This window comes from Embiotoca jacksoni, unplaced genomic scaffold (genome assembly GCF_022577435.1).
Source record: "Embiotoca jacksoni isolate LCO1_2020_lvr unplaced genomic scaffold, fEmbJac1.0.p SCAF_15, whole genome shotgun sequence".
Taxonomy (NCBI): Eukaryota; Metazoa; Chordata; class Actinopteri; family Embiotocidae; genus Embiotoca; species Embiotoca jacksoni.
In genome coordinates, this window is record NW_027185285.1 from 11,108,475 (window position 1) to 11,133,675 (window position 25,201).

General features: G+C 38.3%; 3 protein-coding genes across 4 annotated transcripts; 2 read left to right on the forward strand and 1 right to left on the reverse strand.

Annotated features, from left to right (window-relative positions):
- Positions 1 to 7,559: 7,559 nt before the first annotated feature.
- On the forward strand, positions 7,560 to 13,378 carry LOC138198246 (interferon-induced very large GTPase 1-like). The gene is given in 1 exon segment (XM_069149559.1): positions 7,560 to 13,378. A coding segment is annotated over 1 exon segment (4,851 nt). The 5' UTR covers positions 7,560 to 7,607; the 3' UTR covers positions 12,459 to 13,378.
- Positions 13,379 to 14,400: 1,022 nt separating this feature from the next.
- LOC138198248 (galectin-2-like) lies at positions 14,401 to 19,549 on the reverse strand. Its single transcript, XM_069149563.1, has 5 exons — positions 19,460 to 19,549; positions 15,550 to 15,637; positions 15,350 to 15,429; positions 14,946 to 15,117; positions 14,401 to 14,728 (listed from the first exon to the last, which is right to left on the reverse strand). The coding sequence occupies exons 2-5, from the start codon at positions 15,556 to 15,558 to the stop codon at positions 14,582 to 14,584; spliced, it is 408 nt and encodes a 135-aa protein (XP_069005664.1). The 5' UTR covers positions 15,559 to 15,637; positions 19,460 to 19,549; the 3' UTR covers positions 14,401 to 14,581.
- On the forward strand, positions 17,848 to 25,201 carry pick1 (protein interacting with prkca 1). 2 transcript variants are annotated; one of them, XM_069149561.1, is made up of 13 exons: positions 17,848 to 17,966; positions 18,181 to 18,239; positions 18,422 to 18,533; positions 19,491 to 19,619; positions 20,508 to 20,574; positions 20,720 to 20,809; positions 20,902 to 20,955; positions 21,130 to 21,192; positions 21,598 to 21,731; positions 22,265 to 22,357; positions 22,470 to 22,520; positions 22,997 to 23,141; positions 23,537 to 25,201. In XM_069149561.1, exons 2-13 carry the CDS (start codon positions 18,199 to 18,201, stop codon positions 23,800 to 23,802), a joined length of 1,245 nt encoding a protein of 414 aa, XP_069005662.1. In that variant the 5' UTR covers positions 17,848 to 17,966; positions 18,181 to 18,198; the 3' UTR covers positions 23,803 to 25,201. The 2 variants fall into 2 exon arrangements, with proteins under 2 accessions (XP_069005662.1, XP_069005663.1); XM_069149562.1 differs by lacking the exon at positions 17,848 to 17,966 and adding an exon at positions 18,018 to 18,094.

The window sequence follows — 25,201 nt, forward strand, 5'->3', positions numbered from 1 at the left end:
ATCTGAAGCCTTGGGAAGGAGAATGGTTTGAAATATCTCAGAACTTAAAGAGTGAAAATTCCTCAAGCTGAAGAAAGAGTTTACAGGCAGTCACATAAAAGAACAATGATACACTTACAAACACAAGTCCAGGACCTCAGTCTCTTGATGCAAGAATGTGAAAAGGACTTTCTCGCCCTACACATAATTTCTATATTGTATTTTTTAATAATTTCCAGTAAATAACTGAATAACAGTTTTTCAAATTTAGTTACTGTATAAAAGCCTTGGATGGTTAACTGATCAAGCATTTAAAGTCTGATTCTGTGTAATCAATGTTCCCTTTTCTTTGACAACATGTAAAAAGTTTTTTTTTTCATCATCATCATGCAACAGCCTTTATTTTAAGGTACTTAGTTTCCGCAATACCAATTTTGATATATTATTATGGATTTTATGTTTGGGTTTGAACCTGCTGCTCAGTTGAAGCCTTTTTGAGTGGAGTTTATGTTCTCACTGTGCCTGCGCTGGTTTTCTTCGGGTACTTCGGCTTCCAGACGCGCATGTTAGGTTAATTGGTGATTCTAAGTTGGCTGTAGGTGTGAATGGGAATGGTTGTCTGTTTTTGTCTGTGTTGGCCCTGTGATGGACTGGACACCTGTCCAGGGTTTACATCGCCTTCACCCAAAGTCAGCAGGGATAGGCTCCAGACTTCCTGTGAGTCTGTTCAGGAAAAAGTATAGATAATGGATGGATACATGAGTAGAGGAGAGTATAAAGTAGCATGAAACAGAAATACTGGCATATTTTGCTCTCTGTACTTACTTTGTACAACAGCGGGGACAGATACAACATGACGTGATGTGATAAAGTGTAACGACAGTATTTTCTATCTGTACATTAGTCGACCGGTCAAACTCTGAACTGAGCTACTCAGCTTTGCTGGGAACATTTATTTGACATTTATATGCAGGTAATTATATAACGGTGTATAGTAATTTTGCAAATGCAAATGGTAGTTTTGTTGATTCCAATCATCACCTGAATTAAAAATCTGATGTCAGTCAGGCTAATGCAAACTTTTACTGGTCAATCTTTTTTATGTGACAGCAGGATGGAGAGTGTGTGTGTGTGTGTGTGTGTGTGTGTGTGTGTGTGTGTGTGTGTGTGTGTTTGTGTGTGTGTGTGTGTGTGTGTGTGTGTGTGTGTGTGTGTGTGTTTGTGTGTGTGTGTGTGTGTGTGTGTGTGTGTGTGTGTGTGTGTGTGTGTGTGTGTCTATGCTTTAACTTAAGACTTTGTTTATTTACATTTGTTGAATATCTTGCACCACTGGTTTTGACCAACATAACAATAACTGGAGGGTTATTAGCAGCACAGTTCAGTGAAAAGGCTCCATAAAAGGAAAGAGGAATTAAATCTAAGGTTTTTGGTTTTACTTTAAAACATTCATCAGGACCAGTTGAAATTGAAACTAAAACCTTTAAACCATATCAATCCCTCTTCCTTTTTTGGACTAACACGAGTTAAATATTATTGAATTTCCTGGCAGATATTTGGAAGGTATTTGTAATCAAACTCTCCGCAGCTGCTGCATCACAGACTGGTCAGGGCTTACAGTGGTACGTGCTTGTTTGGATGTTTTCAATAGGCCTATTCTCTGTTTTCTTGTAAGTCAGGAGGCCTCCGTGAAACAGAGTTCTCAAAGTTTCACTTTCAGTTTTAATGTCACTGATTTATAAGTAATGTGCAGGCAGAGTTTTGCAGCTGCTTATACCTATCACATGACATCAGATCTGTTAAAGGCATGTAGGAGGGGTTTGTGAAGTACAGTTAGTTATCTAACGGTCTCTGCTCTCTATATATAGCTGAGGCGGACTGGGGGGATTTGTGATACTGCAGCCACATCTGCAAAGACAGGCAGAGCTGAAGAAATACGCACCAAATGGTAAGTTTATATAATAATCTTATTGTGTTTTCGCTTACAGACTTAAATCTACTAAATCTGTTCATGTACAGTATCTGAAAGTGACCTCTTTTTTTTTTTTTACCAACCTCATTTTCTTACTTTGATATTTCCTCTAAGTCTTGGCTGCTTTGACTTCTTTGGAGGATGTTCTTTTAGTGCACGCACACACATTTACTTTGTTCTGCCTATTTAATGATCCATTTATTTTAGTTTCGTGTGACTTGTGGTGAACAGGAAAAACACGTCATGCATGTTAGAAAATGATGATTTAACAGCAGGATTCAGATGGATTTAAAGTAATATTTTCTCACGTTTAACCTTCTCTACTCTTACTCTAAGAAGTATAACTTTTGCTTGAGCTCTGGTTGTCTAAATGGGGTGTGTCAATGCAAGTAAACAGAAAACTTTCCTTGACCCTTTCTGCCAAATGCTCTTAAATACACTGCACATGTTTATATAGATTTTGTCACGTTGTCCTGTTGCGTCTCCTCACGTGGAATAGACAGAAAAAAAAAAAGGAAAAGTCAACAACTTTTCAGATTATGTTTGCAACATTTCACCACTATCAATAAAATCTTAACCTTTGTGTTTTCTTTGCGGACAATAGAGAGCTGCATTCGTCCGGGTCAAATTAGCTCTCCAACAAAAGGTGCGTAGTCCTATAATGAAAAATGTATCCAATTTTTTTTTTCAAACCTCTTCATCCAACTTGATTCCAACTTATTGACACTGGTTTTACACTTTTTTTTAAAAAAAAATTATTATTATTTATGGTCAATATACCTCATTTTAATTAAATTTGTACTCATTTTTGAGTAAACGAAAAGTGAAAATTGGTCATTATTTTTATTTAATTAATTTCTTAATGGATTATCACAGACTGGTGTCTGTCATATTTTAGTCCGAATTTGTTTTTTAAACCATTTCATATTTTCCGATGCCAGCAAATAGTCACACCTGTTGTCCTCCTGTTGTCAAAACTGACCCGGTCTGTTTTTTAGTGCTTGTAAGGCATCGTGGAAAATTGATCACAAATTTTTGTGTCAGACCTCGTCAGCCAACTTCATTCCAACTCACTGACACTGGTTTTACACTTTCTATTTTAAATTATTCCTCATTAGACCTCCTTTCTTCTAAAATTATAATGTATTTTTCAGTAAAAAAGAAGCCAAAATTGTGTATTATTTTTAGGATAAATGAGATCAAAGGAAATTTCTTGATGGAACATCATTGTCTGGTACCTGCCATTGTTTTGTAAAAAAAATGTTTTGAAACCAATTCAAATTTATGAATCTGAAACGGTCTGGTTTGATATTTTATTTTACATAAGATATATATATTATCGGCCAATTCTGTGGCACATTTTGTTAGACAACATCATTCCAACTCAACACAACTCATTTTCACACACCTCGTGTGCGAGTGTGTGTATGTGCATATGTGTGTGTGTGTGGGAAAGGAAAAGCAAAGACTAGTTAGGACAGCTGCACACATGTGGAGCTTTGAATGTGTGTGTGTGTATGTGTGTGTGTGTGTGTGTGTGTGTGTGTGTGTGTGTGTGTGTGTGTGTGTGTGTGTGTGTGTGTGTGTGTGTGTCTAAAATCAAAACATTTTATGTGTTAGATATACTTTTTGTTATTTTATCAAATAATTTGAATGGTGATGTGAATTTGCAGTTTTGAAATATTGTTTCATTTTTGTGAATTACTTTGTTTTATGACTGCAAACATGAAGAGCCGATAAGATGGAGTGTGATCCAGTAGAAGACCCCCATGAACCTCAACACTCAGTCACCAAGTCACCTTCAGCTGCAAGCAATAACACAGGTAATATTTTAATTAAGAACACTAACATGGATTTTATGGATTATATTTCAGTTGTTCATTTCTGCAAACTCTGCACCACTTTAACATTGACATTTTAATGTTTAATCTACTGATGTTGTTTTGTTTGTTTCAGTGATGCCTGAGCTCACGCTTTTGTTAACTGGTGACAGAAATTCCATAGAGATCGGAACAAAAAACATCTTACTTGACCATGACGAGCAAACAAATGTGGAACAATTTTCAGCCAAACTGTATGATTTGTGTGGTCGGCACATCTCTGTCATTAACATGCTTGGTCTTCCAAACATTGACAGAGTCCCATTAAATCAGGGAATTCATGCCTTTCTCTTACTGGTACCATATGGACGGCACAACAGTCATTACAAATCAAGAGTGCAGTGGTTAGAAAAAACTTTTGGGAGAGGATTTCTCTCTTATGTAATGACAGTTGTAACTCATGAGTCAAATGAAAAATGTGAAGGTGCCCTGGCAGACCTGAAAGCTAATAGCAGTTTTGCTGAAAAAAGATACCACACATGTACAAGAACTATGACGGATGAAAAAGAGATCGTATCTCTGTTGGAAAAAATTGACGTCATGGTCTCTGAAAACAATCACCAGAGCTACAGCAGACTGACGTGTGTTCAAAATAAAGATCAGAAAGAACACCTGGACCACAAGTCCTTCAAAGAAGAAAGAGTTGGGACAGGTGAGATTATAATTTTATAACTTTCCTGGCAAAACTTAACAGCAAAACAGCAAAACTTAACAGACAAAACATATTCAACAAAAATTACCTTACAATTCATTAACAAACACAATATAGTTAAAACACCTTAAACAAACTAATGCTTTAATTGATAATACAAAAAGTATGAATCAAACAAATACACATCATATTCTAATAGACCGTACTTAAGAAAGAAATGTACCATGTCTTATAAATATAAAAAAACAAAAACATCTTGTGACTTATGGCACAATTTTACTTTCATCATTGTAATGAGGATCTTCTCACAAATGTTTTGAGTAATTTGCCCTCTACAACAGCAGGCGGCGCTGTGACTCAATTTAATGTACTACTGCCCAGACCCGTGTAAATACATCTCAAATAGTATTTTTCTATTTGGCTTACATTGGCAAATGACCTATTCTGTTATTTTTTTATTTTTTTATAAGGACTTGATAAAACCACTAACCACAGATGAACATTATGCCCAATGATGAAAAAAACTATAAATCAGTGAAATACCTTAATTGTTACATACCTCCTGTGGTTCAGCAAACAAATAGACTAAGATCTTTCAAATTCTTTCATTCTGACCTGAAAGGAGGTGATATTGTGTCTTTGCAAGAAATAAATTTAAGAAAGAAAAGTTAGATATTAATTTTATATATTGAATATGTTGCAAGATTCTCAGTCAATTTACTGTTATTTTTTAAAACCTGCAGAAGAAGAAATGGAGATTTCAACTGAAGTCACGTCTGGACCATCTGAGACCAAGAGCAAAGGTACGATTTGAATTAAGAATTTAATTGTGCAGCAACACATAACCCAATTATTTTTTGCCATTTTCTACATTGTTTAACTACTGAAGCGATGAAATAACACGTAAGGAATAACATAGTGAAAGTAAATAATATATTTTAAATTTGATATTCTTCAGTATCGTAGCCCGATTTTGCTTTGATAACAGCTTCGCACACTCTTCATTCTTTGGACGAGCTAAATAAGCTCATCACCTAGAGCTTTTCCAACAGTCTTGAAGGAGGTCCCACATGTGCTGAGAGACACCCATGTCTATTCTCATGGGAAACCCCAACCTTGTCCTATGTGAAAACCATCGGATTACACATGAAATCAATGGGATTATATGTGAAAATTGATGTGGAACCAAGGTGTATTCTCCTGTGAAACACATACAGTTATCAATGGGAAACCCGTTGGATTACATGTGAAACCCTGTTAAACTCCAGAGTAGTGAACTCAAATGCAGACACACTATGAAGGCAGGAAAGCAGTTCACTGTGTTTACTACAAAACAGAGCAGATTAATCGGATGAAGAGGTAATGAAGAAGATGCTGAAAACCTGCTGAATATCACAAACACAGAGAAAAGGAGAGAGAGGGCGAGCTGCTCTGATGGAGACCTGAGGTTACTGCAGGTCAGATAATGTCCCAGTGGCAGATAGATAAATAGATAGATAGATAGATAGATAGATAGATAGATAGATAAATAGATAGATAGATAGATAGATAGATAGATAGATAGATAGATAGATAGATAGATAGATAGATAGATAGATAGATAGATAGATAGATAGATAGATAGATAGATAGATAGATAGATAGATAGATAGATAGATGGATGGATGGATGGATGGATGGATGGATGGATGGATGGATGGATGGATGGATGGATAGATAGATAGATAGATAGATACTTTATTAATCCGTCAGAGGGAAATTTTTATTAGATGCAACAAACTCAGAATTATGTGAAACCCATGAGATTATATGTAAAACACACGTATATTCCCATATGAAACACACGCCTTTACCTGTGAAACGCAGGAGACTACATGTCAAATTCATGAGATTACATTTTAAAACCATCAAACCGTGACAAAAGAAGATAAAACGAATATGTGATACGAATCAAGTTTTTCTTGTCAGACATGCAACACAAATGTATCGACAAAACTGTCCATAACTTTGTCTTGTCAAGGCTCCGTCGTCTCTCCTAGACAATCCCCCTTTTTCCTGGAGATGGTGTTGTGTATGTAATGTTTTTACTCAGGTTCTATATCTATTGATGAATATTACGGAACCTTTGTGTTTGTCATTGGAGCACCGAATGGTGTGAAAGCTCCATTGTAATGTAAGGAATTATTATTATTCTGCGTTATTATTATTATTCTACGTAAACAACTGCTCTACAAAACTCATGAAAGTGAGTGGGCGTGGCCAAATGGCTCGCTAGCGCCCCCTAAACTGATGCACCGGCGGCTACATTTACCTCCATGCACGAAATTCGGTGGACGTGTGTATCACACCTGGACGTACAAAAATGTTCCGTTGCACCAGGAAGTCCGGTATTTTTAACTTAGTTGCCATTTGTGGCAATTTGCGCATGTTGTATGTTGTACTTTACTAAACTCCACGGCTGCGTCCACCCCCGACCAATGTGCAGCATACGAGGGTTCACATATCACTGCTTGTTGCTCATGTTATTTTACTTGTTGAGAATATGTTGGTGAAAAGTTGTAATATTTGTGACACATTACATGTAATGACATGTTTTCCACATGGTACCACATATAACAACGTGGGGAAAAATCTTCCCACATAGTTTCCCCATGTTATCATATTTTGCTACATAACATGTCCTACATGTGATCACGTGTCTCATGTGGAAAACATGGCTCATGTGATTTTGTTTACGGGTTAGTTGAGCAGTTCTTGCCATAATATGAATATGGATTAGTACAGTAGTTGAGCAGGTCTATTTTGCTGTTTACAAACTTTTGCATTCATTAAGAAGACAAAATATTTCACCAGTAAACTTTTGAAAAGGTTCAGCTGTTAACTGAAAACTTCCAGGTGACAAACTCATGCAGCTTGTCAAGACACTTCCATTAGTAGTGTAAAGCTGTCAGCAAGATAAACAGTCGTCTAAATTGTGAAACAAATTTTGGTTTGTTTCCACATTTTCAATCATTACTAAATAAAAATAATTACTAAATCATTACTAAATAATAAAAAAAAAACCAACCTTAATTGAACATGTGCCTCCAAATGTTTGACTGAAACTGTATATTTTACCCCTACAGTAATGGTCTGTCCCTCTGGTAATCTGGTATATCATTGCTGTTCTGCAGGTACCGTCGATGTGGAGAAAGAAATTGAAACACTGCTCAGCAGACTTCACCTTCAAGACAAACTTCAACAGAAGCTGTCACCAGCTGACTTTCTTATAATAGGTCCACCTGTGAAACCGAGCAATGACACGTGTGAGAAAGAATTAGCCTATACTTTTCTTCAGAAGTTATTGGCGTTAGACTACAGAGCTCGACATATCCTTGTAAAACAGGAGAGTCCTGAGGTCAGCCATCCACAGTCTGCTCCGGTGTCTGACAGCACTGTCACAGATGATAGTGACTCAGATGAATTTTTTAACACAGATGAAGACTCTGATCAATCAAAACAGACCCATGTGCATCCAATGGATGTTCAAATGGCAGTATTTCACTGCTCAGACAGCTTTCTCAAGCAGGACATGGTTAAAAAGTTGTCACAGTGTCAGTACGCCTTACCTTTGCTCGTTCCTGACCCAGTCACAATGGATATTGAGTGTCCTCTTTGGACATTGAGACAAATAATAAAAACGTGGAAGGTAACTGAAATCAAGGATAAAGACACCATCACCATGAAGAGTATGCCAATCTGCATAGCTGAAACACCCATGGTGTCATTTTTCCGCCTGGGTTCACTGTCTCAGTCTAAATCTCATCTCATGAACGCTTTGATCAATGACACTCACAGTACCTTCTTCCACAGAAACTGTAAAGGCAGCACCAAATCTCGCCATTTGATGGATGGTGTCGCAGAGATTGCCTGGTACTTCCCTGCTGGAAACCCCAATGACTCCTTCACCGACTGCATTGCCTTCTGTAATCTTCACGGTGATGCTCTAACGACTGAAAAGCAGCGTGAAATACTGATCGATAAATCTTCAGTCAATGTTGTTTTTGTGCCAACTCTGGGAAGAACACAGAAAAGCACTGCAGTCCTCTCAGCCTTTCACAAGTCTACAAAGCCTCTCATTATTCTCGTTGCTGATAAGGATTGTGGTGGAGTTGAGAAGAAACCAGGGAAATACATTGTGGGTCTAAAAGAAAGAAGCCAGTCAGATGTTGCTGAAGAACTGAAAATGATTATTAAAAAGACTTTGTCTGGACCACACACATCGTTCCAGCTTGAATCTATGTCCAAGGTCTCTGGAGTCAGAGTGGATGAAGATGACCCAGTCTGCCAAAAGGGGAAATCTGCAGCAATGAAAATATTGAATTTGCTTCAGGGGATGGACATCTCAAAGATCAAAGAAAAGTTTCTCCCTTGTCAAGGCAATCTGTGGCATGAGTGGTGTAGAATAAAGAAGGAACTGTATCACCTCCAAGGAAACATTGAGAAGGAGAAAAGTCAGAAGGAACAGGCACTGACGCAAATACGACAAGAACAATGCTCTGTTTCCCACACCGAACTGATGAAGTCATTCACTGAAAGCCTCTTGTCTCTGCCATCAACAGACAAAGAGTACTTCCTGAAATGGATGCAGATCTTAATAGATGCCCTCTCCACAGATGATCTCGCTTCAATTCTCCAAAGATATGATGAAAAGTGGTTTGAAGTCTTGGCTCTGAAGAGGAAGCATGACAAATCTCCTCTGTTAAACAGGAAACAAAATGAGCTTGAACAAATATCAAAAGAACTACAGTCAGCAACGTTTGGCTTGGAGCACATCTTTAGAGAAATGGGACAAATCTATGAAGCCCATAAATCTCAAAAGAAACAAACACACAACAGGCAGACCGACTGGTCAAAATACCCTGAGCTGGCTGCAGATCTGATGATATCAGGACACCCGATGGAGCTGATGGATGGTGATGCAGGTTACGTGCCTTTAACTTGGATCTCTAGTGTTCTGGAGGAGGTCATCAGGAAACTTGGCGACCAGACAGTTTTTGTGTTGTCAGTTTTGGGCGTACAAAGCAGTGGAAAGTCAACAATGCTGAATGCCATGTTTGGGTTGCAGTTTGCAGTGAGTGCTGGCAGGTACACCAAGGGTGCCTTTATGCAGCTGATCAAGGTGTCAGAGGAAATCAGGAACGACTTGAAGTTTGACTATTTCCTAGTGGTGGACACTGAACGACTGCGAGCTCTTGAGTTGGCCGGTAACACCACCACTCACCACGATAATGAACTGGCAACATTTGTTGTTGGCCTGGGAAACATAACACTGATCAACATCTTTGGTGAGAATCCAGCTGAGATGCAAGATGTCCTGCAGATTGTTGTTCAGGATTTCATGAGGATGAAGAAAGTTAACCTTTCTCCGAGTTGTGTGTTTGTTCACCAGAACGTTTCAGATATTGGAGCTGCAGAGAGAAACATGGATGGAAAGAGACGCCTGCAAGAAAAACTGGATGACATAGCTCAACTAGCTGCCAAAGAGGAGGACTGTGATGTCAAGTGCTTCAGTGACGTCATTGCATTTGACGTGCAAAAAGATGTGAAATACTTTGCCCAGCTTTGGGAGGGAAGTCCACCGATGGCTCCTCCAAATCCACGTTACAGTGAGAATGTCCAAGAACTGAAGCACATCATTCTCTCCAAGGCTTCACAGTCATCCGGGATCACACTCTCATGTTTTAAAAGCAAAATTCAGGACCTGTGGAACGCCCTGATGAACGAACAATTCGTTTTCAGCTTCAAAAATACACTGGAAATTGCAGTGTACAGAAAACTTGAGGTCCAGTACACGACCTGGACCTGGACCCTGAGGAGCAACATGCTGACCATTGAGAACCAGCTTTATACCAGAATAGAAAATGGAAAACTGGACAGGGTTGAGAACAGTTATCTCTTTACAGAAATGAGCAAAACATTTGAAGAAATCAAAAAGGATATGAATCTCTACTTTGAGGATAAGAGGGACAAAGACATGCTGGTTCAATGGAGAGGCCGATTTGAACAGAAAATCAAGGAGTTTCATGAGGAACAGGTGAAAGGAGTGAAAAAAACACTGGATGAAGTTATCCAGCAGAAGAAAGCTCGTAAAGAGCTAGATGATAAGAAGACCGAGTTTGAGAACAAGCTGCTGCAGAAGAGCAAAGAGCTCGCTCATAGGTTAAAAGACAAAGCAAAAGAGAAGGAACTTAAAAGTCAGTTCAACACTGTTTAGGGGGAGTTGGTCAGGGAATTATCTGCAGGTATAAAACCCATTGAGGACATCAACCTGGAGGAAGATCAGAAAAGTGTCCTTAATGAGCTTGGTTTTGAGTGGGGTCTTATAAAGGGATGCAAAGACAGTAACAGATACCAAGACTTGTTAAATCTGCAGAGCTACTCTGATTATGTGAACCAAAAGAAGCAGCGAGATCTCTCTGAGGAGAGACACCAGTCTCATGAGAGTAAAAAGGAAAACAAGGACACTGGCAAACAAGGAACAAGTGCATTCAATTATTTTAAACAAAAGATAACAATTGTCCCAACAACCCAACAGAAAGGGAACAGTGACTTATCATATGAACAGATCCGATCCTTCATCAGTCAAGTTGAACAACAATCCCTCGAAGAAATTCAGACCAAACCTGTAGCAACAAGAGGCTACAGATCAACTTACTTGCTAGAAATGGCCCAAAATGTTCAAACGAACGTGACAGAGTTTGAATCACAAAAGCCATACGCACTGAGGAAGGAGTTTACAGTTGATCTCTCGCTGTATGTTTTTGACAGGGCAGGAAGATGGCTTTCCCAGTCTCACGAGACATACAGAAAGAACAACGATGCATGTACTTATTTAGAAAGCAAGAAAGATCAGTATTACAGCATTTTTAGAAGCTTCTGGAAAGGAAACTCATCTGCTGTCGTTTTTGGAGAAATGATCTGTGAAAATCTGAAGGTGTCCGCTGTGGAGGCTGTCTGTAACAAGACTGCTATTGATCTCGCTGGAGAGATGAGGTGTAGTTTCCCAGCATTCAGTGGGAACAGGTTGAACTTGGAGAAACATGTGTTGAAGTCACTTGCAGAAAAGGAGGACTTCAAGAGTTTCATCACCTACATCCGAGATCCAAGGAGTCAAGCAGAAAATGTTATAAAAGATGAAGTACAGAAGTACATGTTCAGAGAACAGAGTCATAAAGCACAGAACATACTCAAGAACAATGTGGACGACATCAGTGAGTTTGTCAGCAAAGCTTTATTTACTGCAACACAGGAAGTCAAAACCAAACAAGGAGCCACAGACATGTGGATGGAGCAATTTTCCAGTTTACTAAAAGACAAGCTGACACTTGACACTATTTCTTGTCAAAATTTCCGTGACATAAACAATTTTGACTTTCTTAAAGAAGAGATAGAGAAAGGCCTTGTACCCATCAAAACAGAGATGAGCCGCCTCTCCCTGGATAAGATGAAGGACTTTAGGCTGCAACCTGATCAGATCCTCATTGATCAGCTGTGTAGATGCTGCTGGGTAAAGTGTCCATTCTGTGCAGCTGTGTGCACAAACACCCTGGAAGATCACAGCCCTGATGACCACAACGTCCCCTTCCATCGATCAGGCTCAGTCAACGGTTGGCACTACAGAAACACAGTGGAAATGTCCGTTGACTTCTGCACAACAGACGTTGCAAGTGCTAACAGTTTTTACCTTGATGGAGTGTCAGAAGTCTCTGTTCCTTTCAAGCAGTACCGTACTGCTGGACCAAGGTTTGCTAACTGGAGAATTACCCCTGATGAGTCCGTGCTGACATATTGGACATGGTTTGTGTGTCGATTTCAACAAGAACTGGAAAATTACTATGGTCGGAAATTCGAGGGCAAAGGAGAGATTCCCAGTCAGTGGAGAACACACACTAAACAACAAGCGATTGAAAGTCTGGATGAAACGTACTCAGAGTAGACTGTTACTGTAGAGAGTCGACACCGGAACAACTGCTGAAAATCACAATTTCTTTTTACGTGATTATTCAGAAATTAAAATCCTATAAACATCACTCATATACTTTTACTGATTTTATCATCTAATGTAGACAGTCAGTAAATCATTACAAAATACAGGGTTGACTGATGTACAGAATCATCTTTGCATTATTCAAATGAACGACAGAGAACCAGGAGCACACTGGAACAATGGTCATATAGAGAATGAAGGGAGTCATCAAATTGAAGATAATATGGGTCATTGACAAAGTACTTCGCGAAGGTTTTCATGAATGAGCAGCAATCTGTTGTTTGTTGTTTATTTTTAAGGATGAAGAAAGTGGATTTATGAAGTTTTTGCATGTGAGGATGGATGTTAAATTTCATTTAATCAAAATATGTACAATTTAAAGCTACACGAGCATAAAAAGAGTTTATATTGTGTTCAAGAGACATGTGATTACAAATTACAGATTTTTTTTTTAGTACGGTGTGAGACACAATTATTTGTTTTAATCTGTTTGAACTGATTTAAGAATTAGTTGAGCAAATTTTTTTTTTTTTGTATGTTGATGTATCTTCATTTAAAGTTGAAATGACAAAGAAAGTAGTAGACATACTGTAACAAGCATATTTTATGTTACTGAAGTATTTCAACTGTAATCTGTTAATCTCATTTTAATCAGCCTGTAATTATATTATATTCTCACCAGCTGAAGTTGAGTTTTAATGCACACAAAGACAGTTGTATGACTACAGCGTGTTTTTGTCACGATGTTGACCTCTCGTGTTATTCACAGCAATAATGATTCAATAAAAATCACTACTTCATATCCACCGAGGGACCAGGTTTCTTTGCATTTCTGAAAATGTATTAGTTTACACCACAAAACATTTACGTTACATAAAAGTTTTTTTAAATGTGTGGGTCTTTTCATTGTATCAATAAAAAAACAGAAGAAAACACTTATATGCAGTATCACATCTGACTACAAATATCATACATATCATTGGCATATTGTAAAATCTGGTAAAGCTGCAAACCCATTCTTCAAACCTTTAAAACAACGAGAGCTTCATGTGAGCAAGTCAGCTGAAGACTTCTTCTTCTAGTTGACCCATCAGACTAATCAGTGTTAAAATTCAATAGATACTAGACAATGATCATAATAGAAACCATTATTATACAGATAACTCAGCTTTGGTCAAACCGCTTTTGTTTAGTGAAAACACAAACACACTCTTTCATCACATTCTTAGAATTGATGGTGGATAGTAAGGCCGCCATTTTGGTACATGGTTTATCCAGGAGCTAGCAGGACTCCATTGTGGACAGATACGTTTCTAACACGACCAAACCACTATTATCGACGGCAAACTTTGTCAAAACAACATAGAGACAACTTTAAAAATGACTTCTGATGAGATAGCAGTCAGATAACCTACAACTAGCGCTCACCTACGGAGTTACTCCCCCTGGTGTTGTTGTTGGGTAACTGCACCTTTAGGGTCTCATCTCACAATCACTGTAACAATACCTTAAAACTGGCCTCACTAATAATTACAAATATTACTTAACAACTGCAACCATACTTTGTAGGCGACATATTATCGGTTAAGGACATACAACATGGACAGTTTTCTCTATTTCTTTTTGCTGTGTCATCTATCCAACAGGTGAAACCCTCTCAGTTCACATCTCTGACTGTCATACAGATTATATTCCAGGATTTCAATGTCAGATCACACCTACTATCTCTTCTAATTTTGTATGTGATGTGCCGTGTCAATTGGTCTGCTGCTCTCACATAATGATACTGTATATGAGTATGTAATGTTAGTGTTACTGTTTGTGGGAAATACTTTTCAAAGCCAAGTTTAAGCTGCAACCCTTCAAAGATAACAAAACATGATCATTTGAATTTAAATATTTAATATTATTTTCGTCAACAGTATATTTTAATTAAAGATACATTTTCTAAGTACGGAGGATCGACATCTCTTCATGATTCATATTTCTTACAATCACTGGCCACGTGTCAAAGTCTTATCTATAATCACACTGTTAAACTCAGCATACATGTGTCACAGACGCTGTGTCTCTCAGCAGATCTTGAAGCCCGTCAGTTTGAAGTCCCCTGTGACTCGGATGTAGCTGATGACGTCCATTCCAACACGGTTGGGAAACTGGACTTCCTGTCCATCAGGAAGCTCCACTTCAAACACGTCTCCAGCCATCTTAAACACAATCTAAAATAGATGAGATGGTAATAAGTAAAACTTTACGACAGAAACCCAAACTCAACCCGAACTATCTGAATGGCAACAAATAACCAGAAGTGAGTAAGAAAATGATTTTATTGCGTGATTGATTTTTAACATAAAAAAAACAAAATCATATCCAAGCCTTTTTATAACACTTTTGACAACATGCATATCTTCAGTTTCTTTGCCTAGATTCTCTCACCTTGACATCACTGCCCCTCTGTAGGGGGTTGTGTATTTCTCGTTTCTCATCGCCCCAACAACCATCACTCTTTGAGTTGCACACGAGGACAGCTCCATCGGCGTCGTCATGGAAACGAGGGTTAAAGTGCAGAGCCAGGTCGTCTGCATCACAGCCGAGATCGATCTGGAATCTGAGTGGATCAGAGGTCATACAACTGCACTCATAACATCAAGTGTTTACAGAGTTAGGAACATCACACGGATTCATTCTCTTACATATCGTCATGTAAAAGTGAAAGTCCACATCTTTCTACATTTTCTTTTTTTTTTTATTACTGTAGAAATAACTGCTTAGATGTCTTTTTTTATTCATTTGGTTACGTAGCTAATATAAAATAAGAGTAATGTGTTTGGTTAGCTTACCTCTCAGCATCATGCAGAACTACCCCTTTTATTTTCAGCTTATCTCCAGGTTTCAGATCCACATTCTTCAGTTCAAGTTGCTGAGACACAGTTTCAAACAATTTAATCATAAAATGCTGTTAATCATAAGAGGCATCACCTTAAAACAATTCAGTAAAGTTCAGTAAAGATCTCTGTCCAACATCTATAATTTAACTTACCATACTCATATTTGGTGCTGATGAACAGTGCCAGAGCTGATAAATGATGTCCGAAGATGGTGTTTAAACACCGGCACAGTGTTTCCTCCTGGGAAACAAAACGTAAAGAGTGTGACTCTGAACTTTAACTTATTTATAATGTGAGACACAAGAGATTCAGTGATAGGATTTACAATGTGACTCAATCAGCATCATCAATCACATTCAATTCAGAGCAGCGCACAGTTTAATCGTTGCTTTTAAACTGGTTTTGTAAATGAGATTATTTCCTTTTGGATCACGAAACAAGCTGTGAGGAGCAGCCAGAGTGCCACTGTTACATGTTTAAACAACCTACTCTGCCAAGAGGTGGGCTATTTAAATATAGAGAATTCAGCTAAAATGGGACACTTTTTGGTTAATGATTTATACTACCATCTAATAAGCTATGCATTGGATCAAATGATATTATTATGAATGGGCTTGGGTCTCTTGAATATTTATCTTCAAAAAAATGTGAAAAAGTTCAATTGTTTTGGAACTATGAGAGTTAGAGTATCAGCAGATGTCCTCTTGAGCTACGACACAATGATCAGGAAAAATGGGCCACAATCAAAACGGAACAACACAGTAACTTAAGGTGAAATACTTTTCTGTCAGTTAACCATAAATATTGTCTTTAGTGTGTGGTGACATCGTAACAACACTGTAAATACAGTTCATTCAATAAAAAGTTGGACAAATATTTGATCGGAAAATGCATTTAAAAATGTATCATTTATGTTGTATTGGTGAAGCTGGGTCTTAATAGCTTATCTAATCAGTTCTTGTAGCGATCATCACCATAGACAAGCTCATTCTCTCCACGGGTTACACTTACAAACAAACCTCCATTCAAAGTCTGCTAAAAATTAAACATTTGGTGTTTGCCCTTGATTTATCTCACAGTACTTTGTCCTCCCTCCACTGATTGCACCGACATCTTCCTTCATTTCCCTTCACTGCACTATCTGCAACGCATGATTAAAAAAAAAAGATTGCCAAGATTGGATGGATGGATACACATCTAAACTATGAACCTGGTTTGTACCTTCAGTTTCTGTGTAAACTCTATACAAATAGGTGTGGCCCATTTTAGCTGACTATAATGGGCCAGTATCTAAAATGGACTTTTTTCACAGATATCAATGTCTGTATTAAAATTTTGTCTTTTTTGTTTGAAAGGGTGTGTCAAAAATATTGTTAAAACATATTTTGTATTATTGGAAACCTTAATCACAATAATTCCTGTATCATCCTTATTAGTGATGAGTGAAATTTCCTGTTGGAGTCTCTGACCAAATGATTTTGTTGACATACTTCATTTAAATATATATATATATATATATATATATACAATAACTCACCTCTGGCAAAATCCATCACACAACAATAGCACTGTTGTCTGTGTTTCTTGGTTGTTTGTATATAATATATATAGATATATATAGATATATACTGTACTGTATATACTGTGCATTTTATATTTTATATTTTATATTTTTTTACTGCTATTTTAGTGCTTTTTATTATTCTATTATTATCTTATTGCTTCCTGTATGCTGCTGTAGTGAAAAAAATTTCCCCTTGGGGATTAATAAAGTAACTACCTAACCTAACCTAACCTAACCTAACCTAACCTAACCTAAACCACTGTTGTGGCAACAGTACAAGATCAGTTATTGTGATTGGCTGAAACATTTTAATGCTCTATGAGGCTCCAACCTTATTTGTCTGAACTCACCCTATTGTTAGAGTCGGCGACATTTTGTAAGTTAAGAGGGGTCTTCAAGACTTTAGTCACTACACTGGAGTGAACTACTGCACTCAGTCAACCAGTCTCTTACAGCAAACCCTGTTGTTCGAGAACATTTTTATGTTTGATTTGTATGCTTCATCATTTAAAATGAAATAAAAACACGATTAATATTAAAATGTAGGCCACCGTTTTTGGTCACAATCTTTTTGGACGCTTTGATGATTAATATTGTGGTAGTTTGAAAAGCTCAATACACTGCAGGTTCTCACTGTGACCACGAGGGGGCAGTAAACCGCATGATTAAAAAGCATCTTGTTAAAAGCTTTTTCTCCAAAATATTGCATTGACTGTTTATTGGCTGATAGCAAAGACTGTATGACTGCAGTCTGTATACATTTTATTTATAGACTATGGAGTTTGAGATTTCTGAATTGTGACCATCACAACTTCCGTCTTGTTGTCGGAAGTGACGACACAAAGTAAACAAGCCCTTTCATTAGTTCCTGAAGTTGACATAATTGCAAATAAAGGGGGCGATTTATTGATTTATATATTTTATTTTTTTTTTTAAGATATTTGGACTTTTATGCACATACTTAGTGACGCCTGTGTGACGACCTCGTGCGACGTCTAATAAAAGGTAAATTGTTTCCGGCTCGTTGACGTTTCTGAACGGACGACATTTGCTAAAGCACCCGCCAGCAGCTAGCAGCTAAGAAGAAGCACACTTCTTACGTCATCGGTAGTTTATTGAGAGAAAGCTGTCAGGTTGGATGTTTTTGTTTTTTTGTGTGTGCGTGTCTTCCCTAAAGATGCAGTCAAACATAATTTCACGTCGTGTGCTTCAATCACAGGAGTGAGTCGGTCCTGCGATGTTCACAGACATGGACTATGAATTGGAGGAGGACAAGCTGTGAGTTACTATTCATGTTTTATTTGATATTATGGTTAAAAAAAAATAAAAAATTAGATCATAAGTCCTTTAAACAGTCGCTAATAGAGTGTATTTCCTGGTTTGAATTTCGCTCTCAGTCCCAGGTGAGCTCGATGCTGCACGGCTCGGTGTGTCACATTATGTCGTGTATATATGTACAGGGGGATCCCGACAGTACCTGGCACTGTGAGTCTGAAGAAAGATGCAAACAATCTCATCGGCATCAGCATTGGTGGTGGAGCACAGTACTGTCCGTGCCTCTACATCGTCCAGGTAGGCACATCGTGTTTAGTTTATATTTGTTTTGTTTATCAATCTTGTCATCTGGGAGCAGATGTTTCCGTCGGTTTTCACGTTTTATGATGAGAACCAGAGGTGAAATGTAACTAAGTACATTTACTTGAGTATTAAGTCAATGTGCTTTACTTGAGTTTTTCCATTTTATGCAACTTTATACTTCCGCTCCCTTAAATCTGGTACTTTTTTAGGCCACTACATTTTTCATCACGACTGTACATACTAGTTACTTTCAAGATTACCGTTTTTCATACGCTCTCTGTCCAGTGAAAAACAAGTACCTCAAATGTTGTGATTTTTATTTGAATTTTTATGGTAAACTGAGAGATGAAATGTTCCTTTGTGGGTTCGTTTTGTTTTACGCTACGTCATTTATAGAAAAATACATCACAAAGCTGAAAACAGAAGTGTTTTTTCTGACCTTGTTGAGATTCATTGTTCTCAGAACAGAAACGACACACATGATGATCTTATAGAATATGATGCATTATTGTAGATTAAACTAACCAACATAAAGTAGTGAAAATCAGCACAACCTTAAATAACTACAGCAGGAAAAGGCAAATTAAAACAGCGGTAATATAAAAATATATGAAATATGTTAACTGACAAGAAGCATTTACTGCACAATGAGTACTTTCACTTTTAATACTTTCAAGTACGTTTTGCTGATATTACTTACATACTTTGAATAAGTAATGTTTTTAACTTGTAGTAGAGTATTTTCACAGTGTTGTATTTGTGTTTTTACTGAAGTGAAGTACCTGAATACTTCTTCCACCACTGATATGAACATACATCACGTCTCAGTTTGTGCCGTTGTTAAGAGTGAAACTGAACCGATAAAACTCCACTTGGTGAAGTCAGAAGAAGAAATCTTTTTCCCCTTTTGTCATGTGTACCTTTTTAATTGAGGCTGCTGTTCCCTCGCAGGTTTTTGATAACACGTCAGCAGCTCTGGATGGGACGCTGGCGGCAGGCGATGAGATCACAGGAGTGAACGGGAAACCAGTGAAGGGAAAAACTAAGGTGGAGGTGGCCAAGATGATTCAAGCAGTCCAGGTACACACAGGCTGTGAGAGAGATATCACACTCCACTGTTATTAATGGCTCTGAACAATATGAGGTTATGATCGGACGGCTTTCCATTCACTCCTCCTGCAGTCCTGTAGACACACAGACCGGTTTCGTGCAGTCTTCTCGATTAGTGATCAAATCAGTTAAACTCCAGCTGCTTCGTCGCAGGAAAACACAATTTGTTCGAATCATTTTCACACCATCACATTGTGTGTAAATCTACTTTTGGTCTGACAACTGGAAGTAAGAACAATTCAACTAAATAAACTTCACTTTTACTGAACTAAATCAAGAACCTAAGAACTTAAATGAGAAATAGTTGTAAGGAGTAAAAGATAACTCACTTTTTTTATGCCTGGCTGTGGCTGCCGTGTTATCAGTCAACAGTGCAACAGTTAACGGGTTGTGGCTGCAGACCCACCATCGAACTGTGGAGAAGAGGGACGTTACCGGCCTGTCAAGTGGCACTAAAGAGGTCCGGACAAAAGCCCACAGCGTTCGGCGTAGCGTCACCAATGCAGACTGGCTGTGTTGTTTTTGGCATCTTTTGTTCACACCCAGAAAAATCCCATGACTTCCGGCATGGCCGAATAAAGACGGGGTTCAGTGTGGGAATTAAAGGATTAGATTGTGTTGCCGTTCTCCTTTCACTGCAAACACCTCATGTGATTTTCACCCTCGGCACCATGAAGTTTTCACATTATTCATTTTACCACATGTCTCAGAAATGGTGTTTTTAATCATACATTTTAACTTCTGTGAAATTCAGTTGACTCAGAAAGAGTTTTATTCTTGAGGTTGTCTTCTTCTTAGTTTATCATTATATTACAGTTTGTTAGTTTAACTGTGTATCTCTTGGTTATCTTTTGACAGGGAGAAGCAGTAATCCACTACAACAAACTGCAGGCTGACCCAAAACAGGGAAAGTCTCTGGATATAGGTATCTCTTCCACTATTCACATCCACGTGCTCACTTTTAGTACCGGTCTATTGTTTTCAATCACTTTCTGTGAATTATGTATTGTAACGTTATTGCATTCTTACATGATCACAACTCTTATTCAGTGTTATTTTGTGTGTTTCAGTGCTGAAAAAAGTCAAACATCGCCTCGTGGAGAATATGAGTTCAGGCACAGCAGACGCTCTGGGACTCAGTAGAGCTATTCTATGCAACGGTAAGATTATTATTATTATTATGATCATTGCAGGTTTATTGGTATAGATGGATTTTAAAGCTCTATGTGCGTAACCTGGTTTACCTTCACAGATGGACTGGTCAAAAGACTGGAGGAGCTGGAGAAAACAGCAGAGCTCTACAAAGGTGAAGAATGACTAAAGTCTAAAAAAAAGGTCGTGGTTAAACTAAACTGTTGTAGTTTAGTGTGATAATTCAGAATTTACTCTGTTAATCTGTTGTTCTGATCAGATACGCTGTGTTCAGGTGACTTCCTGTTTGGTCAAAACAACTCCTCATCACTCCTCTGTTTGCTTGCAGGGCTGATGGAGCACACGAAGAGGCTGCTCCGAGCTTTCTTTGAGCTTTCTCAAACTCACAGAGGTCAGTTGCTGTAAACCTACAGAGGTCAGACATGATACAACAGTAACATGTACATTTTTTTCACCTCAGACTTTGAATAGCTAAAGACAAAAACACAAAACAGATCAGCTTCAGTGTCGAATATAGTTTTATGGAAAGTTTGGCCGCTGACATATTCACTGCATAAGCTGGAATCTCTTTGACATCCTTTTATAACCTTCTCTTGCTTTCGAGGCATCGGTTACCTCATCATCAGACTCTCGGTCATTTGTTAAGAGAAGACAATTTATTTTTCATATTTTATGTTCTCCAAGAAATTGGCTGTGCGTGATCAAACAAAGACGACATCTCTCCAGTTGTCTCAGAGGTTGGAAAGCCTTTGCGTCCAACTGTATCTGACGGGTAGCCGATGATGTGCTTTTTCAGCGTTCGGCGATGTTTTCTCCGTCATTGGCGTGCGAGAGCCTCAGGCTGCAGCCAGCGAGGCGTTTGTGAAGTTTGCTGATGCTCACCGCAACATTGAGAAATACGGTATTCAGCTTCTGAAGACCATCAAGCCTGTAAGTACAGATTTAACTTTGAATTGTCGTGAAATCACTGAAAACACCATTTTCATTTTTTTTTTAATTTCAAAGTCGGAGAGGAAACATGAATTTAAAGGTTTTAGGGGGATTTATTGGCAGAAATGCAATATAATATTCATAATCATGTTTTTTTTATCATGTTAGTGTAAAATCACTTTGAGTTGTTGTGTTTTCTGCATTCACTTTGAAGCTAAAAAAATTGCATCTCTGAAAAAGACGTTTGTGAAGGAGGGTGTCAGTTTCATGGTAAAAGTTTCCATTCATAGAAGAAATTATTAACGTTTAAGTCAACAATGCCGACAATTTCAAAAAAGATGGGAAAAAAATGGTCAGTATTCTCAGTCTCTTTATATTTTTTACCAGAGTGATTTTTGACTTTTAACGTGCAACCATCTTTTTATGAGGCAGCATTTTGGTTCAATTCAGTTTTATCAAACCTCATGAATAGAAAAACGAAACACAATTTCTTTTGTTAAGATGTCACTAACCAATCATATCTTGTTGTGCAGATGCTCCACGATCTGAACACGTACCTTCACAAGGCCATACCAGACACAAAGCTCACCATCCGCAAGTACCTGGATGTGAAGTTTGAATATCTGGTGAGTCCACAGCCATGTGTTCCTCTGCTTTGCTCAATGACTCAACATAATGTCGTCAGCAGGTTGACTGTCAGTCATCAGAATAACAGCATGAATTATTTTTGTCTTTTAGTCGTACTGCCTGAAGGTGAAGGAAATGGATGATGAAGAATACAGCAGTATTGTGAGTCGCCATTTGATTTCTGGGATGAACTTTTTGAACTTTCTAAAACACAAACGGAAAGGAAAACATTTGGCATCATGCTTGCAACCACTGACTTTGTTTGATAATTTAACCTTTAATAATATTTAACCTGTTGAAAACTACTGAATCATGTTCAGATTGGTCCATAATCCTCTTATAAAGGATCTAGCCTGCTCGGTCTGCTGTACAGTAATAGTTGTGACTCCTGGCTCATCCATTCATGCCAGTTGATGCTATGTGTACACTCTCTGTGGTGGCCCACATTATTTTGAGCAGAAAAGAGAAGACCCTCGATGTTATTGACAGACAGTCACTAATCACGGCTTTGATTTATGTATTTTGGAGCCAATACTACAAAACTGTTAAGAGCTGTAAAAAAAAAAAAAAAGAAAGAAAAGAGGGGTTTTTTGCACTCGCATCACATGAACCTGTGAGCACTGCGCTTCTTCCCACAGGCAATGGGAGAGCCTCTGTATCGTGTCAGCACTGGGAACTACGAGTACCGTTTGGTGCTGCGGTGTCGGCAGGAGGCTCGCGCCCGCTTCGCCAAAATGAGGAAGGACGTTCTGGAGAAGATAGAGCTGCTGGATCAGAAACATGGTCTGTTCTGGTTGTTTTCTCCGACACACAGAAACTGACGCTGGTTATACACACGCATCTGATCAGTTTCTCTCCATTCACAAAAACAGAACAATGTGACTTCATGTGTTGTTTAATCAACCATCCAGCCATGTCAGGATGTATTAAGCTGCAGGTCTAGATCAGGTTGTCTTTGATGTTTCTATATACATTTTAAAGAAGACCTATTATGCTTAGTTCCAGTTAGTTTTATTTATTTTTATTTTATTCTTGGAGCCAAGTAGAGAAGCTATGCAATGATTCATAGTTTTAAACATCATTATTTTTCATGCACTTGCAGCCCCTCAGTTCAGCCTCTGTGACCTGTGACCCTCACCCTTCATTGAGCGGTATCCTCCTCTGTTCTTCACCTACAGTTCAGGACATTGTGTTCCAGCTGCAGCGCTTTGTCTCCGGCATGTCCCATTACTATGACGAGTGCTACGCCGTCCTAAAGGAGGCGGATGTCTTCCCCATCGAGGTGGACCTCTCCCGCACCATGATCAACTACAGCAGCCAGTCGTTCTCCTACACAGAAGACGAAGAGGAGGAGGAGGAGGAGGAGGGAGGAGGAGGCGGAGAGGACGGAGGAAGCGGCAGACAAGCAGAGAACGGCGCAGAGAAACTGGTTGATGATGAATGAGAGAGAGAGTGTAGTAACATCACTTGCATTTAATGTGAACGCAACCACCAAGCAATGATGTCAGCAGTGAAATATACAGCAGCAGCTGAAACGTTAACACGGTCGTCACAGGTGAATACGACTTAAAACAGCTGCTACAATAGAAGCTGCATGTCGATTTTTTTTTTGTGATTTTTTTTTTTTGGGTGATTCCTTGAAATCAACAGCTTTGTGGTTATTTTACGACATTATTTTACCTTTGCAAGTTTTGACTCAGCTGTCTCTTTAAAAACAACTTTCTAATTTTTAAAGTCACCATCGTGTGACATACGGTCATTCCTGAATAAGAAAAAGGGGACTTTGTTTTTAATGCTGCAGAGTAGAATCTATAAGCGTATGAGGTGTGCCTTCTTTGCTCTTTGTATGATGAACTCTAATGGGTCTGGGCTGTTTTGTCAGTGTGCATAATATGTAGTCTTATTGCTTAATATTTATTTTTCCTTTTTTTTTTTTTTTTTTTTACAAACTTTGCTGCTCCTTTCGGAGAGGGATTTACTGTATTTAGCTACCTGAAAAGTTTTCTCGTGGTACATTTAAGTGTCACGACACAGACCATTTCTCAGTGCAACATACAACTCACTAATGAAACAGGAGGATAATTATACAAAATGTCAAGGTGTTGTTGAAGATGGATCCTACATGAAGTGTTGTTACATGCAGCTGTTACACACGCGTGTTTTCTTCTCCTCTGCCCATTTTAAGTTGCTTTACAGGTGACGGCACGCATTTACAGCAGCGTCCAGATGCAGAAAGCTTTAACGAGTATTTTTCAGTTGTTTTTTTTATATATATATTCACTCATATCCCAATCAATACAATGCTTTTTCATTCCAGCTGTGTCCTTACAGCTGTGCGGTTCAAGTCAACAACACAGCCTTGCAGGGCTTCACCGTACTATGAACACTACATGTAAATAAGTTTGGAAAAAGGGGAGGAAAGTAATTTTTCATGTCATTTTCACTTTACTGTATTTATTCTTTTGGTCAAAATATATTTAAGAGTTTAATTGACCAGATTTATTCTTAATGATGGTGAATTTAATGATTGCCTTGTGGTAACCAATATAAACATCCACTGGGGGGCAGTGTTTCTCCAGATCCCACTGCAGGAACGGGTGCATGTGTTGAATTAAAACATCTTTGTTTGTGTGTTGTTTAGTTTTTCTGAAGAACTGGAACGTAATTGAAGGGACCTACTGTATGATTTTCTTTTCTTTTGCACAGGTTAGTTCATAAAAAACAACATTTCCCTGCAGTTCACGCAGATTTATTTGGCCCGGAGCTGACTATGGTATCCTTAAAATGGCCTAAGTAACAGTTGGTTTGCACCATAAATAAAAAACATTAAACTCATACAACTA

Bases quoted from the DNA above. Each gene is read 5' to 3' on its own strand.
- pick1 (XM_069149561.1), top strand. From the start codon at position 18,199: ATGTTCACAGACATGGACTATGAATTGGAGGAGGACAAGCT. The intron at 18,240-18,421 runs GTGAGTTACTAT...ATATATGTACAG, and splicing joins GAATTGGAGGAGGACAAGCT to GGGGATCCCGACAGTACCTG. The intron at 21,193-21,597 runs GTCAGTTGCTGT...GTGCTTTTTCAG, and splicing joins GCTTTCTCAAACTCACAGAG to CGTTCGGCGATGTTTTCTCC.
- LOC138198248 (XM_069149563.1), bottom strand. The intron at 15,118-15,349 runs GTAAGCTAACCA...TGATCCACTCAG, and splicing joins GTTCTGCATGATGCTGAGAG to ATTCCAGATCGATCTCGGCT. The intron at 14,729-14,945 runs GTGAGAGAATCT...CATCTATTTTAG, and splicing joins AGAGGGGCAGTGATGTCAAG to ATTGTGTTTAAGATGGCTGG.